We start from the raw sequence: 14,809 nt of genomic DNA, 5'->3' as shown, positions 1-14,809 counted from the left end.
AATAGCAACCTAAAGCGAGCACCTCCATTAAAAGCACAGTCAATGCCTTCGAGGTGCTGGGATCAGACACGGAGGTAGAGGAGGGCACCCAAGAGCCAGATCTATTGCGGGATAGCTAGAACATTACCGCACAGAAAACCCAAGATCCCAGTCCAATCCCTTCAAATGACATCCCACAATTTCCGGCACCAACAGAAGAACTAGAGGAAGATTCGGAAATGATAGCCAGCGAAATGGGAATAGAGGACATGGATCTAAGCGACATTCTAGAACGAGAAGGTATGGATCTACTGAACATGGTAGAGCAATGGAAGAAGAAAGGCATGGAACATATCCCTGAGGAGGAGGTGGACAGAGTAAACTCACTATTCCTAGCTAGGCAAGATGCAGAATTGAACATGCAGAAAAGAAGCTTTGGCGCAACAAAAGGTCTGGGAGTAAAAGCCCTAGGATTGCATCAAACCAACATCAATCCCAAACACAGGAAAAAGAGGGGTCAGAGGACAAACAATGAGGCACTTCAAGAACTAGGCCAGATGCTCCTCAACTCAGGTAAGATGAAAGCCCTTGAGGCCTTCACACTCACCTCCTAAAAACTCTATCAATTATGAAAATACTTTCATGGAATGCTAGAGGGCTAAATAGCCAAAAGAAACAATGATTACTAAGGAAAAAAGTCATTAATGAAAAACCTGATATGATCTTTTTGCAAGAAACAAAATGTTCTAGCCAGATAATGAAAGGGATAAGTAGAAATATCGGCAAAAGGATGGAATACATAGAGGTGGAGCGAATTGGTATGGAGGGAGGCTTGGCCACTCTCTGGAATCCTCAAGCCCTTCATCTCATTTCTGTAGAGGCCTCTAGATCGTCCATTTCCCTGGAAGTTCAAATAATAGGAAATTCAGACACTTATCTCTGCACTAATGTTTACAGCCCCCAGAAACTAGAGGACAAACTGGCAATGTTAGATCGTCTCTCCAATCTGCAGCACAGATATCCCTCGGCTAAAACAATTTATGGAGGAGATTTTAACATGATAACCTCGCTAACAGAAAAGAAAGGAGGTATCAGAATGCTAAGTTGGGATGCAGAAGCATTCAACAACTTTATCAAGACAGCGAAGCTTGTGGATATTATCCCCAAGAACGGCTTATATACCTGGAATAACAAAAGGGGAGGAGACAGGCAGATTGCCTCTAGACTTGATAGATTCCTTATAACAGAAGATATTCTCCTTGAAGGGGTTACAGTGGACTCAGACATTCTACCTAGTGGAGGCTCTGATCACTGGCCTATCACCATGGACGTGGCCATCCTCGACACTCCGAGGAACAAACCCTTCAGGTTTGAGAAGTTTTGGCTAAGCCATCCGGATTTCATTTCTAAAATAACACACTGGTGGCATGAGCCGCTGGATATCAGGGGAACCAAAATGTACAGACTCCAAGCCAAACTAAAGCACATCAAAACTCGGCTAAAGTCCTGGAACCAAGAGGTCTTCGGTAACATATTCAAAGACAAGAAAACCCTGGAGGAACAGTTGGAACAGATCCACAAGGATTGGCTCCAAGGGGACATCAACCAGAATGCAATCAACACAGAGCAGATACTCATGCAGAAGTGGCATGCTAGATGCCAACAGGAAGAAATTCTGTGGAAGCAAAAATCCCGCATCCAATGGCTCAAAGAAGGAGAGAAGAATACAAAGTTCTTCCATCGCTCAGCCATCGATCACAGGTGTGCCAACAAAATCACCTGGCTGAAGGATGAACAGGGCGCTTCTCTCCAAACTCATCAGGAAATCTCCTCCCTCCTCATAAATCACTTTAGCCAGATCGCTTTGGAACCGAACATCAACAGGGAAGCAGCTATAAGAGATATTATGACCTCCATTCCAAGGCTAATAACAGAAGATCAAAATAAATCTTTGGATCGCCCGGTCACCATGGAAGAGGTGGAAGAAGCAGTGAAAGAAATGCCTAATGGAAAGGCACCAGGGCCGGATGGCTTTACCATTGATTTTTATAAAGCCTGTTGGGAAATAGTTCGCATGGAAGTATGGGAGGTGGTGGAAGACTCCCAACAATCTTCATCCATCCTCAAATCCCTAAACTCTACTTTCATAGCCCTTATCCCCAAAGAGGAGGAAGCCAACACCCCCTCAAAGTTTCGCCCGATTGCATTATGCAACGTTCTCTACAAGATTATCTCCAAAGTAATGGCCAACAGACTGAAGCCAATTCTTCCTTGGATAATATCAGAAGAGCAATCTAGCTATGTGGAGGGAAGACAAATAATGGACAATGTCTTACTAGCTCAGGAAATGGTTCATACTCTCCAATCCCGGAAAAAAGCTGGCATGATCATGCAGCTGGACCTCTCAAAAGATGATCCGGATTTAACCAAGAACGCAACAAATTACAGAGATAACCATAAACACAAAGATGAGATAACCATAAATACTGAGATGCAGTGGAAATAACACTTCATCTCATTAATGGAAAATACTGAAATATGCTTACAACCAGAAATGGAAATAAACCAACGAGGGCGATGGTAGCTTATCTCTGAGAAGAGATGTGGCGGCTACCTGCCTCTGAACTGTTCTCAACTATGTTACAATGAGGCTCGAAGGCCTATTTATTATTGAGAAACAATGGAAAACCCTTCACATTCCAAAACCTAACCCTAGAAGATGAAACGCCAAATTGTGGGCCCCATTTTGGGGTGAGTTGGACAGCCAACTTCCCGGGGTCGCGAATTGGTCGTATTATCTCCGTTTGATGTGCATGATAGCCCGTTGGAAAGATCTCTCCGAGGACTGCAACGGAAAAGACAATTTTTTGGTAGAAAAATCATTGGTGGTAGATTTGCCAAAAAACGTCGTTTAGGGCCTCAAAACGGCTCCGGAAGTTTAGGACCCGAAAAACTACTAAAAATAGTAAACTGCGCTATAATTAAGGAAACTGAAAAACTGAAAGAGACAATTGTGGGGGTCCAAATGGGATAGGTGGGTGGCCACCAACATCCACCTGGATCAAAAGCCTATGACAAAGTCAGCTGGAGATACTTGGAAGCTATATTAGCAGCCTTTGGTTTTGCTAATCGCTGGATCAAGTGGATTTTAGCCCTAATCAAATCCCCCAGATTCTCCATCCTTGTCAACGGAGCTCCCACCTCCCCTTTTGCTCCTACCAGAGGTATTCGTCAAGGGGATCCCATATCCCCTTTTCTTTTTGTTATTTTGATGGAAGGCCTAAGCTGCATCATAAAAAGTGCGAAGGAGGAAAACTTAATACAGGGCCTCCAACCCTTGCCCTCCTGCCCTGCAACCACCCACCAGCAGTTTGTAGATGATACCATGCTCCATGGAACCCCCACGATTCGGGAGGCTCTAGGCTTCAAAGCCATTCTCAGTCGCTTCAGTAAAGCCTCAGGTATGGACCTAAATCTAACCAAATCCTCCATTTTCTTTTTCAACACCCACTTAGCAGTCCAGAAAAATCTCTCCGCAATCCTCGGTTTCAAAAGGCAAAACCTTCCTTCTAAATACCTAGGAATCCCTCTTACTGACAAACCTTGGCAAAAGATCCATTGGGAGAATCTACTCTCCACTCTTGAGAATCGCAGCAAGCATTGGACCAACAGAGCCCTTAACTTTGCTGGCCGCCTTGTCCTCACTAAAGCTATCCTTCAGGCCATCCCCCAGTACATGCTTTCCATTCTTCCGGCCCCCAAAGGAGTTCTCCAGAAGATAAGACATATTCAAAAAACTTTCTTATGGTCTGGGAACTATGATAAACAGAAATGGTCTTTAGTAGCTTGGGAGAAAATCTGCAAACCCAGGATCCTGGGAGGTTTAGGACTTCAAGACCTGAACACTATCAACAAAGCCTGTGGAGCCAAACTATGGTGGAGATGGGTTAAAGAACCACAAACACCCTGGGCCAGGCATTGGAAAGCTAAGTATGCTGATAATTGCAGCCCTCAAAATCTAATTAGAATCACAGAACCTCCAGGAGGCTCCCCAATCTGGAACCTAGCGAGAGCCAATCGAAGCATCATACAGGAGCACAGCTTTTGGGAGATCCGAAATGGTCACATAGCTCTTTTTTGGGAGGATGCCTGGCAGCAACTGCCCAAGCTTGAATGCCCTAATTATCTTCCCATTCAGCGAAGGCACCAGGAACAAGGAAAGATGGCGGTGAACCATTACTGGAAAACCGACATAGCGAACCAGCAATGGAGACAATGGGTCTTAGACGACACCCTTCAGTCAGAAGGAATGGATAATCATCTTTTATCCCTGCAAACATGTCTAGATAAAAGGAAAATCCGCTACTCTCAGGATGAAGATCAACTGAGATGGGGCAAGCTTGACGGGGGAACTTTTACAGAAGAAAGGGATCAGGAAGGAAAAGTTAATTGGCACAACAATGTCTGGGATGCAAACATTTGGCCGAAGATAAAAACCTTCCTATGGCTCCTAATGCACCGTAGAACCCTCACCTGGGAAAACCTACGGAAAAAAGGATTCATAGGTCCCTCTTGTTGCCCCCTCTGTGAAAAAGAGGAGGAATCAATGAATCACCTCCTCAATAACTGTGAGTGGACCAATAGACTGTGGGATTGGATGGAGGCAATCTTTAAGCTAACGGACAGAACCAGAGATTCTATACAGGACAGCATAGCAAATTGGAGAACCAATTATTCCAAGTGTGAAACAGTCAACACTCTATGGAAGCTTACCCCTGGTTTCATAGTTTGGTCGACTTGGAAAGAAAGAAACAGAAGAGTTTTTCAAGATGAATCCAGGTCAATAGAGATTATTAAAACAAATATCCTACAAAACATGCAGGAAACAACTCTTACCAGGTGTAAAGCTGAACAGGAGACCGAGCCATCTGTTAATGACAAACAAATTATGCAGGTTTTTGGAATAGCTGCAGCTCCCTCTCCCATCTCTCCTACGCAACGTCCTCATCAAGCTCCCTCTATGACCTCCTGGCAACCTCCTCAATGAGGTTTTCACAAATTGAACTTTGATGGCGCCTCCCGGGGCAACCCTGGCCCTGCGGGCCTAGGAGGTGTTCTTCGCAATAACAGAGGCGAAATTCTTCATATCTTCAGTCAATCTATGGGAGAGGCTACCAATAATGAGGCTGAATTCGCAGCGTTAGAGCAAGGACTCCAGATCCTAATTCGCTTGGGCAAAGGGTCTACTGTTGTGGAAGGGGACTCTCTACTGGCAATCAACGCAGCAAGGAAATTGCAAACTGGAACGCGACCTGAAAAGGTGACGAAGCATTGGAGACTAGCCAAAGTAACAGAGCTCATTGCAAAGCACCTTTCAGCTCTCGATGGCATTATTTTGCAGGCTATGAGACGTACTGCAAATGCTGTGGCGGATTGCCTTGCAAACTACGGGGTCAATCATCGAAATAACTACCCGGACACCTGTTGGCAAGATGTAGCATGTGAGGAGCTTCGGGCCAAGTGTTTACAACTTTCTAGGCAAGACATTACGAGGATGGAGGAAGGGTTAAGCGGAACTATGGTACCACTCTTCAATGAATCATGAGGACAACCATAAATGTTCACTCCCCTAGTCATTATGCCCGGAATTGGCACTGCGAGGGGAGGTCCTATCACTCACATCGAAAGGGGAGGAAGATCTCTCACAAGAATGTAAGTCAGATTATGTACAGCACAGCAAAGGACACGTGGCCCATGTTCAGCAGCCATAAGTGTGGCAACATGGATGCAATCGATCATAATCATGGAAAGACAATCAGAAACCTAATGGGGATTAATTATGTCAGAAACCAAAGAATTACGGAGGCTCCATTGGGGATCGTGAACCATCACATTGCACCTTCAACCATAAATACGAAGATCAATGTAAGGATTTTAACCTGCCATACCTATCTCCTAGAACTAAGTCCTGTGCGCACTGTCTGGTTTTCAGAAGCTTGTTCAATCCCCGCCGATACTTGCAACAGCACTATGAAGAACAAAGTTAGTCGAAATGCTTCAGCTACCAGGGAGCTGAAAAAAGCCCGGGAGGCTTACGAGACCTCTGTCTCTGCAAGGGGGAAAAAAATTGAAGAAATCGAAACTAAGGTGAATGAAGCCCAGGAGGGGCTAGATGTTAATACCATCGGGGAGGAAACCGATTGGCTCTCGGACCTAGGTACTCCTGCAACTAGAGCCACTCAATTCTTAAGAACTCAGAGTGAAGCTTGGCGCATGAAGACCATGCTAGCCAAAGCTCTCAGTTTGCAGGGAGCTGCCCTGAAAGATGCTTACTATGCTACTTCTCTTGCCTCAGCCAAGAATTCTGCAAGGCTGGAATCATTGGAGGTCAATATGAAATCTCTTACGAAGGAACTCAGGATGCTTTCTGAGAATCTGGGAGCTTTCACCCGGCTCTTCAAGCTCTCTATTCACCAGGGGCTTAATATTGTTGTTGAAATCCCAGAGGAAGATTTCAAAACCTCCACTGTCAAGCACCATAACTCCCGGAAGGCTCCAAAGGCTGAAAATGAAAATGAAGCAGCAGGTCCAAGTGCTCCCACTCAAGACTTCGCGGAAATGGATTAGTGAGGTCTACGACGCAGTCTTCTCTTCGTTGGCCATCCTCTGCTAGGTATTTTCATATTAATGTCTGATTTTGTCTTGTTTACGACGGGCTTTCTTAGGCCCTCTATGTCAATTTTGAGTCTAGTTTTGTCTGGCAGCCCTGCGTGGTTAGCCTCTTCTATTTATCGATCTTAGCTTGTCAAGTTTATGTATGGGATGCTCAGTTCTTAAGCCGCAGGCCTACTGATCCTTTAGGCTCTGTGTGCAGTTTTTTGGTCAGTCTAGCATGTAGCACTCTGTTCTGTCTGGTTATACAAACCTTTTGTATTTTTATGTAATTTTGTGATATAATATACATCTACTGATTTACAAAAAAAAGAAAGTAGAGAAGGCTAAAAATAAGATAGTTAACTAAAGTAAAGTTACTTGTCTTTAGTTAACTTGACGAGCTAATTTTGGTCGTCAATTTTAGCTTTCGGAAAGTTATAAATTGAGTCTAAGGTGAGGAGCGAAAACAAAACAACAACGCAAGATTGAGAGAGGCTTCTTAGTGAATGTGTGTTGGTGATCAATTTTGTAATTTGTATTTTCTCAGTTGGGCAATTATCTTAGGACGAGAGCCCAAGTAAGTTGTGTGATTAATTTATTAATGAAGAACTGTTGATTGGGCATAAATCCATTTATGTGTATGTGATTTAGATTGAATAATTTTGATTTTGCTAAAAATTTGGGTTAGGGACTTAGTTGTGTATTTGTTCAGTTAATAATTGTTGTGAACCGAATATTAGGTTCTAGGTTCGGGAAATTCTAACATGGTATCAAAGGCCCAACTCTAAATCAATCTCGGAATTACAAGTCTCAGGGTTTGTGTTGAATCATTGGAGCTAGGTTGGCTGGGATCATAAGAACCAATTTTTTTTTTTATTTTTTTTTAAGGGCCATGAAGAATTGTTTTTTTACAGGAAATTTTTGAATCCAAAAAAAAGACAATTCAGAAAAAAGGGAGAAGAAGGCCTATTAAAAAAAGAAAAAAGAAGAATTAATAGAAGGGTCCCCATGCATGGGTGGCGGACAAGGCAATTTTTGAATCCAAAAAAAAGACAATTCAGAAAAAAGGGAGAAGAAGGCCTATTAAAAAAAGAAAAAAGAAGAATTAATAGAAGGGTCCCCATGCGTGGGTGGCGGACAACCCAACAGCCATGGGGCGTAGCTGACAAGCTAACACATGACACAATGCCACTATTAATAAGGTCGCCATAGCCACCACTGCGACTGGAACAACAACAACCAACCGCAGGACAAGAACAAATCTGATTAGTACATAGCCTAGAAGGTTCGAGGAGAAGTCGACAGGAAAAGTTGGGTCAGGAAAATCGACGTGTTGCGAGAAGGGACACAGCGCTTCAGAGACTTAATTGTTGGCTGAGCACGTGTTGAAGGAGGATGATCGGGCGATCAGAAGAAGTTGTGGGTTCAGAAAATTCACGACCATAACCACAGACGTAATCTAGCCAGGCAGAGTCGCCACCATCCCACTGTGTGGGTTGTAGCGGGGAAAAGATGCATGACAACCAAGAAATGTTGCCATTATAGCCCCCCAATATAGATTCCAAAAACATAGCCAACAAGGTCAAGAATTCATGTTCATGGTTCGGTTGGCTGAACAATTTTCACCAGTTGACAGTCTAACTGGTGGGCAGGTGTGGGAGTAGACAAGGCCATCAAAGAGAGAGGCGGAGAAGTAGTTGGTGATGAATCAGAAAACTAAGAGGGAAATAGTGGTCAAGACCTTTTTTTCTTGTTGGTCGTGAGAGAAAAAAGAAGGGACAAGGGACTACACAGACAATCCAACAGGGGTGTTTGGTAGTAGATCGAGTCACGTACAATTAACTTTTTTTACACAGTTGTGTTGTAGGAAGTGCAAGGGATTGTGTCATTTAAAAGGTGCAGAGGTTTGAGATGACTATTGGGTTGTGTTACGAGAACATGTTGGACAGGGTAGGATATTTCAACCCATGGAAGAGCAAATTATTCTATCATTGAGGAGCATGAACTGTGAGACATCATGGATATAAATTCTCACAGATGCTACTAAGTTGGCTGAGTTTAATAAGAAGAACGTGAAAGCTAAGAGAATAATCCTAGACTCCATTAAATACCATGTTATGGGGAAGAAGTATGCCTTTGAGATGTGGGCATCCTTAACCAAGTCATACTAGATTACAAACCAAAAAAGAAAGATGGTGTTGAAGGAGAAACTGAGAGACACCAAGATGTCTAAAACTAACAAAGTTGTATCATACCTAACTAGGATCACTCAAATTAGAGATGACTTGGTAGCAGTGGGGGAAACTATTAATAACGAAGAGTGATGTCTTTGTTGATGGGATCATCGCACAAGAAAATCTGCGCAGTTGGGATAGATTGTGGGAGGATTTCATACAGGAAGAGACAAGGAGATGTTCTAAAATTGTAGGCCAACATGATGGTTAAAGATGATGAGGAGAATTTTTCTCTTGCTGTAAAGGGCAAAACTGAAGTAAAGGGAAGTGGTGGATCTGCTTCTATGAAGGACATGAGCAAAGTGAAGTGCTTTACATTTCACAAGACTAGTCACTATGTAAGTCAATGTCCATACAAGGAGGAGGAGGATTAGGTGGCCGCATCGACATCAACTGTGATTGATGACTTTACGGAGAAGTTTGAAAAATAATTTTCTCTAGTTATCTGTGTTTCAGACAATAGTATTATTGTGTATGAGGACAATGGGTCATGGTTAGTGGAAATAGAGCATTCAATTAAATGACGGGGATGATTGTAATGTTCTGTAGTATTTCAGAGACAGGCTCAAATTGCAGTGTGTTTAGTGGAATAGTACCTGTTAGTTTTTGTAGCATCGGATGTGTTCTAGTATCAAAACATTGTGGAGAGGCTAAAACACATGAGATCTCCATAACCCAGAAATCATTTTTGGAAATTCCAGCTATAAGTGTTTCAATTAGAATATGGTTAATTAATTAGTATTAATTGAGATAAGGTTTGTATCGTCTAGAAACTCACGCGAATCGACAAGAAATTAATATGGGCCCTTCATTAAGTTTTAATCTTGGCCGTTGGTGCTCCAACAGTGGATTATAAGAGGAATTCGATGGGTAGATGGAGAATACACCAGTTGCAGATACTTAGTGATCTAGGAAATTTGATCTCCTAGTAGGAGGTGATTCAACAGTGAGATCGAGTCAGTGATCGAGTAGCAGGTGGCAGAGGGGAAACATAGAGATTTTCTTGAGGAGTATTCATTTCCTGAGGAGTGAGAAGAAGAAGGCGAATTTATTCTCCAGGAGACTCTGCAGTGCCTAGTTCGATTGGTTGTAGAAGCGGGTTGTTTCCGGTGCCGAAGGTTGGGAAAATTTCTAGAGGGCCTGGTCAGAGACTTTCAGTAGTAGAGAGAGACAGGATGTCTAATTCAGAAGGAGTTCTGGGTTGAGCATACAAGGGACTGCGCAGAGGTTGACGCAGATCATTCCGGGGATCAGTTTTTGTGCCCAATTTGCGTTGAGATTTCTAGGAGAAGAGGGTAAAATTCCCTCAGATATTTTGGCCAGTATTTTTTCTCAAATGGAAACGCCAAATTGACGTCATTTTATTGTACTCAAATTTTTTGTTGCATAATAATAATAAAAACCCTCACCTGCTACACTGATTTTTCCAAGTGTTTTTCCAGGGATGATTGTCCAAAAATAACAGTGTCAAAATTTTGTGTGTGCTAGAATTTCTCAGTTTCCACCTTTCTATTTTTCCATAGTTTTTTTTTATGGTGAAAATTGCAGTTGTGATTTATTCATTGTTTGTCGTCGCAAATAAATTGCACAGTTAAATTTGCAGTTAGAAGAATAATTTCTAGTTGCTGCAATAGTTGAAATTTTCACATGGTATTAGAGCTTGAGTGATCAGCTAGGAAGCTCAGAAGCGGAGAAGGAAATTTCCCTGTTTAGATGGAGCAGCAAACCGAAATTCTCAGAGGCTGCATAGTACCTTGACAGGTAGGTCAAATTGTTGGGGCAAGGATTCGATTTTCAGTTGGAGGTTGGCATTAAAGTCGATTTTCCCAGAATAGTAATTCCGATAGTCAGAGGGTGTAGCAACAACACTGATTTTTCACTAAGAAAATTCCTTGGTTGGATGTAGAGGGTTTTGTAGCAGCAAAATTAACGTCAGGTGAAAGAGGAATAACACACAAAATTGTCTTTTCTATGACCATGGACAAAATTGACATTCAAGAGGTTTTAGATTTGTCTGTTAGGTTGGAGGACGGATTTTCTTGCTTGTCAGGATCAACTTCACAAGGTGTCTGGTATATAGACGATGGAGTGTCAGCTCACTTGACAATGTTTAGAGAATATTTCTCTAGCTACAAGGAGGAGCAGATGGACTGCATATTATGATGGGAAATATAACGAAGTGTATTCTCGTAGGGAGAGGTACCATCAATTTTTAGAGGGAGCCAGGAGCAAGCACTAGCGCTACAGATGTATTGCATGTGCCAGGATTGGGTATGAACCTGATTTCAGTATCCTAGTTACAGGATAATGGATATGATATCCACTTTGTAGGGAAAAAAGTGTCGTCAAACACTAAAGATGGAAGAGGGTAAGACAAATTGGAGTTCGAAGCAACAGATTGTACAACTTGCAGCTTGACTCTCCAATGGCACTAATATGTAGTGACAATCGTTGTGGGAAGGAACTGAATGAGTTATGGCATAGGAGAATGGGACATCTACACCATGAAACACTCAAGATGCTTAGGGAAATAGTAACAAGGGTTCAAGAACTTGGCACAGAACACGATGATGTATGCAGAGGATGTGTACTTGGGAAGTATGCTAAGGCAACATTCCCAAGAAGTGACAACAGAGCATATGGCGTGTTAGGACTTATACATTCATATATTTGTGGCCTGATGTCCACTAGAGCTCTTAGTGGTGTCGAATACTTCGTCACCTTTATTGATGACCATTCCAGGAAAACCTGGATCTACTTCTTGAAGACCAAAGATGAGGTCTTCGATTGTTTCAGGGAGTTTAAGGCTCTCGTAGAGAATGCAACAAGAAAGAAGATCAAGGTGCTTCACTTAGATAATGGTGGAGAGTATATTGATAAAGATTTCACAGATTTTTGTGTGAAGGAAGGCATCAAAAGAGAGTGGACAACTCCATATAATCCACAACAAAATTAGTGTAGTAGAGAGGAAAAACAAAACCATAGTTGGGGCTGCAAAAACAATGTTATATGATCAGGATTTGTCTGGGTTTCTATGGGTAGAGGCATGTAACATGACAATGTATATTTAGAACAAGACTCCTCATAGAGCATTGGGGAAGAAAACGCTAGAAGGGGTCTTCACAGGGAAGAAGCCAAAAGTTAGTCACTTTAGGATCTTTGGCAGCGTTGCTTATTGCCACGTGTCAGCTAAGAAGTGCACCAAATTGTATTAGACTGTAGAGAAGGGGTTTCTCATTGGGTATAAAAAGACCTCCAAGGCATATAGGATCTACATTCCTAGCAATAGGAATATTCTAGTGAGACGGGATGTAAAGTTCATGGAATATAAATATTTTAAGAGATCTGGTGAGATGAGTTCAGGGGATTAGAATCAGCCAGCTAAAGCTCCATTGGTCCAGCAGCTGGGGGCAACCACAGGGGTAGCTAATGGGACCACCAGTGGGCAGTCACATGGATCCAATACATTAACCAGTTCTAGTATTTCCTCAGGAGCATGGAATCTAGTGGGATCTTAGGAGACAGAGCAGCAGAGGCGGGATGAGGAGGAGTTGGTTGAACCTCCCACTACTATTGGTCGAGCCAGTAGAGAGGTACGTTAGACATTGAGACATGCAAAGGAGTTTATTGGAGCTCCTAGGACGAACAAGAGAGAGCGCAGACAACCTGACAGATATCAAGCATTGGTAGCTGAAGTTATAGAACCTTCCAACTTTCAGGAAGCCGCACAACATCAGGTGTGGGTGGATTCCATGGTAGAAGAATACAACTCTATTAGGATGAGCGATGTTTGGGATGTGGTGTCGAGGCCTGAGGACATGTTAGTTGTAAGTTCTCGATGGAACTAGAATATCTATGTTGCAGATGGCAGCATGGAGAAGTGTAAGGCTATGTTTGTGACAAAAGGGTATGCATAGAAAGAAGGGATAGATTATGATGAGACCTTTGCCCCAATGCCATATACACTTCTAATTGGTTAGTTTTATCCCTAACAGCTCAGATGGGATGGTAGATTCACCAAATAGACATCAAGACAACATTCTTGAACGAGGTGATAGAGGAAGAGGTGTACATAGAACAACCAGAGGGCTTTGAGACTCACAAGAGGCACACTCATGTGTGCAAACTAAAGAAAGCTCTATACGGGTGGTATCGTCTGATCGACAATTACTTGCAGCAGATGGGATTCATCAAGAGTGACGCAGATCCCAACCTTTACTATTTCATGGTAGAGGGTGAGCCACTCATCCTAGTATTGTATGTGCATGATCTCTTCTTGACAAAATCATCAAAGCTCATAGAGGACTGCAAGAGGAACTTGGCAACAGAATTTGATATGAAGGATTTGGGGTTGATGCACTATTTCCTAGGATTGAAAGTGTGGCAAATGGATGGTGAGATCTTCCTTGGGTAGGGAAGATACACTACAGATATTCTGAAGAGGTTCAGAATGCAGGATTGTAGAACCATGTCTACACCCATGATCACCAATTGGAAGAAGATAGATGAATCCGATGACAAGGATGTCAACTCTACCTTGTATAGGAAGCTTATCGGTTCTCTCATGTATCTCGTCAACACCAGGCCAGATATTTGCTTCGTTGTCAATACCCTTACTCAGTGTATGGTAGAACTAAAGCGGGTACATTGGGCAGCAACAAGGCATATTTTGAGGTACGTGCACGACATAGGCGAGTATGGGTTGATATATACCCGAGGGGATGACGTCAAACTATGTGGGTTCACAGATGTAGTTGGGAAGGAAGTTCAGTGGACATGAAAAGGTACCTCTGGGTACTGCTTGAACATTGGATCAAGGATGGTTTCTTGGTGTAGCAGGAAGTAGAAGACAATAGCACTGAGCTCTGTAGAAGTAGAGTATATGGTAGCATGCACAACTACGTGCGAAGCTATATGGATTTGGAAGCTGCTAGTAAGCTTGTTCAGGCAAAGGATGTAGGCGACCAATGTGCAGTGTGAAGTGGTCCAACTACAATATGTTCGCACAAAAGAGCAGGTTGTAGATGTACTGACGAAAGCTCGAGGGAGAGCTAAGTTTGTCTATTTCAGACGAAAAATCAGTATGGTGGAGAACCTATTTCAGTAGTAGGGACAAATTATTTTGGATGCTTCTCAATTGCAGAAGTTGCAGTTGCAGCGACAACAGTTGAGAGGAGGTTGCAGTGTAGATGCAGAGTTGGCAGTGTCAGCAGCAACACAGATGCAACATCAGAGTTGCGTAGTGGTTGGTGAGCAGTATGGCCAAACATCAATAACATGGCAGAGGGCGGTATCGAGACAAGGTGTTGTGGCAGGGTGATCAACACTACAACACAATCCTTGTTAAGTGGGAGTGTTAGTTTTTGTAGCATCAGATGTGTTCTAATCTTGAAACTTTGCGGAGAGGCTAAAATACATGAGATCTCCATAACCTAGAAATCGATTTTGGAAATTCCACCTAGAAGTGTCTCAATTATATTATTCGCTGATTTTTAAATTTTTCCTAAGTCTAAACTTATGGAATATGGTTAATTAATCAATATTAATTGAGATAAGGTGAGAATCATTTAGAAACTCACGCGAATCAACAAGAAATTAATCTGGGCCATTGTTCAAGTTTTAATCTTGGTCGTTGGTGCTCGAATAGTGGATTATAAGAAGAAGTCGATGGGTAGATGGAGAATACACCAGTTGCAAAAACTCAGTGATTTGGGTAGTTCGATCTCCCAGTAGCAGGTGATTCGGTAGTGAGATCGAGCCAATGATTGAGTAGCAGGTGGCAGAGGGGCAACAAATATTTTTTGGAGTTTCTAGTTCCGTAGGAGTTAGAAGAGGAGGCTGAATTTATTCTCTAGGAGACTACGCAGGGGCTGTGCAATACCTCAACAGGGGTAGTTCGATTTGGCTGTAGAAGCAGGTTATTTTAGGTGTCGAAGGTTGGG

The 14,809-nt window shown here is 42.7% G+C and overlaps 1 protein-coding gene across 1 annotated transcript; it reads left to right on the top strand.

Annotated features, from left to right (window-relative positions):
* The first annotated feature begins 233 nt into the window (after window positions 1-233).
* LOC149175991 (uncharacterized) lies at window positions 234-5,026 on the top strand. The gene is made up of 3 exons (XM_089421313.1): window positions 234-552; window positions 714-2,059; window positions 3,809-5,026. The coding sequence occupies exons 1-3, from the start codon at window positions 234-236 to the stop codon at window positions 5,024-5,026; spliced, it is 2,883 nt and encodes a 960-aa protein (XP_089277439.1).
* The last annotated feature ends 9,783 nt before the right edge of the window (window positions 5,027-14,809 follow it).

This window comes from Pinus tabuliformis, chromosome 4_1, assembly GCF_031772625.1.
Source record: "Pinus tabuliformis cultivar Carrire ecotype Pingquan chromosome 4_1, CPIR1, whole genome shotgun sequence".
NCBI classification, from domain to species: domain Eukaryota; kingdom Viridiplantae; phylum Streptophyta; class Pinopsida; order Pinales; family Pinaceae; genus Pinus; species Pinus tabuliformis.
Note: the sequence above shows the minus strand (reverse complement) of the source record. Positions and strands in the feature narration are given on the sequence as shown.

Bases quoted from the DNA above. Each gene is read 5' to 3' on its own strand.
- LOC149175991 (XM_089421313.1), top strand. From the start codon at position 234: ATGGGAATAGAGGACATGGATCTAAGCGACATTCTAGAACGAGAAGGT. The intron at 553-713 runs GTAAGATGAAAG...TCTTTTTGCAAG, and splicing joins CCAGATGCTCCTCAACTCAG to AAACAAAATGTTCTAGCCAG. The intron at 2,060-3,808 runs GTATGGGAGGTG...TATGATAAACAG, and splicing joins GGGAAATAGTTCGCATGGAA to AAATGGTCTTTAGTAGCTTG.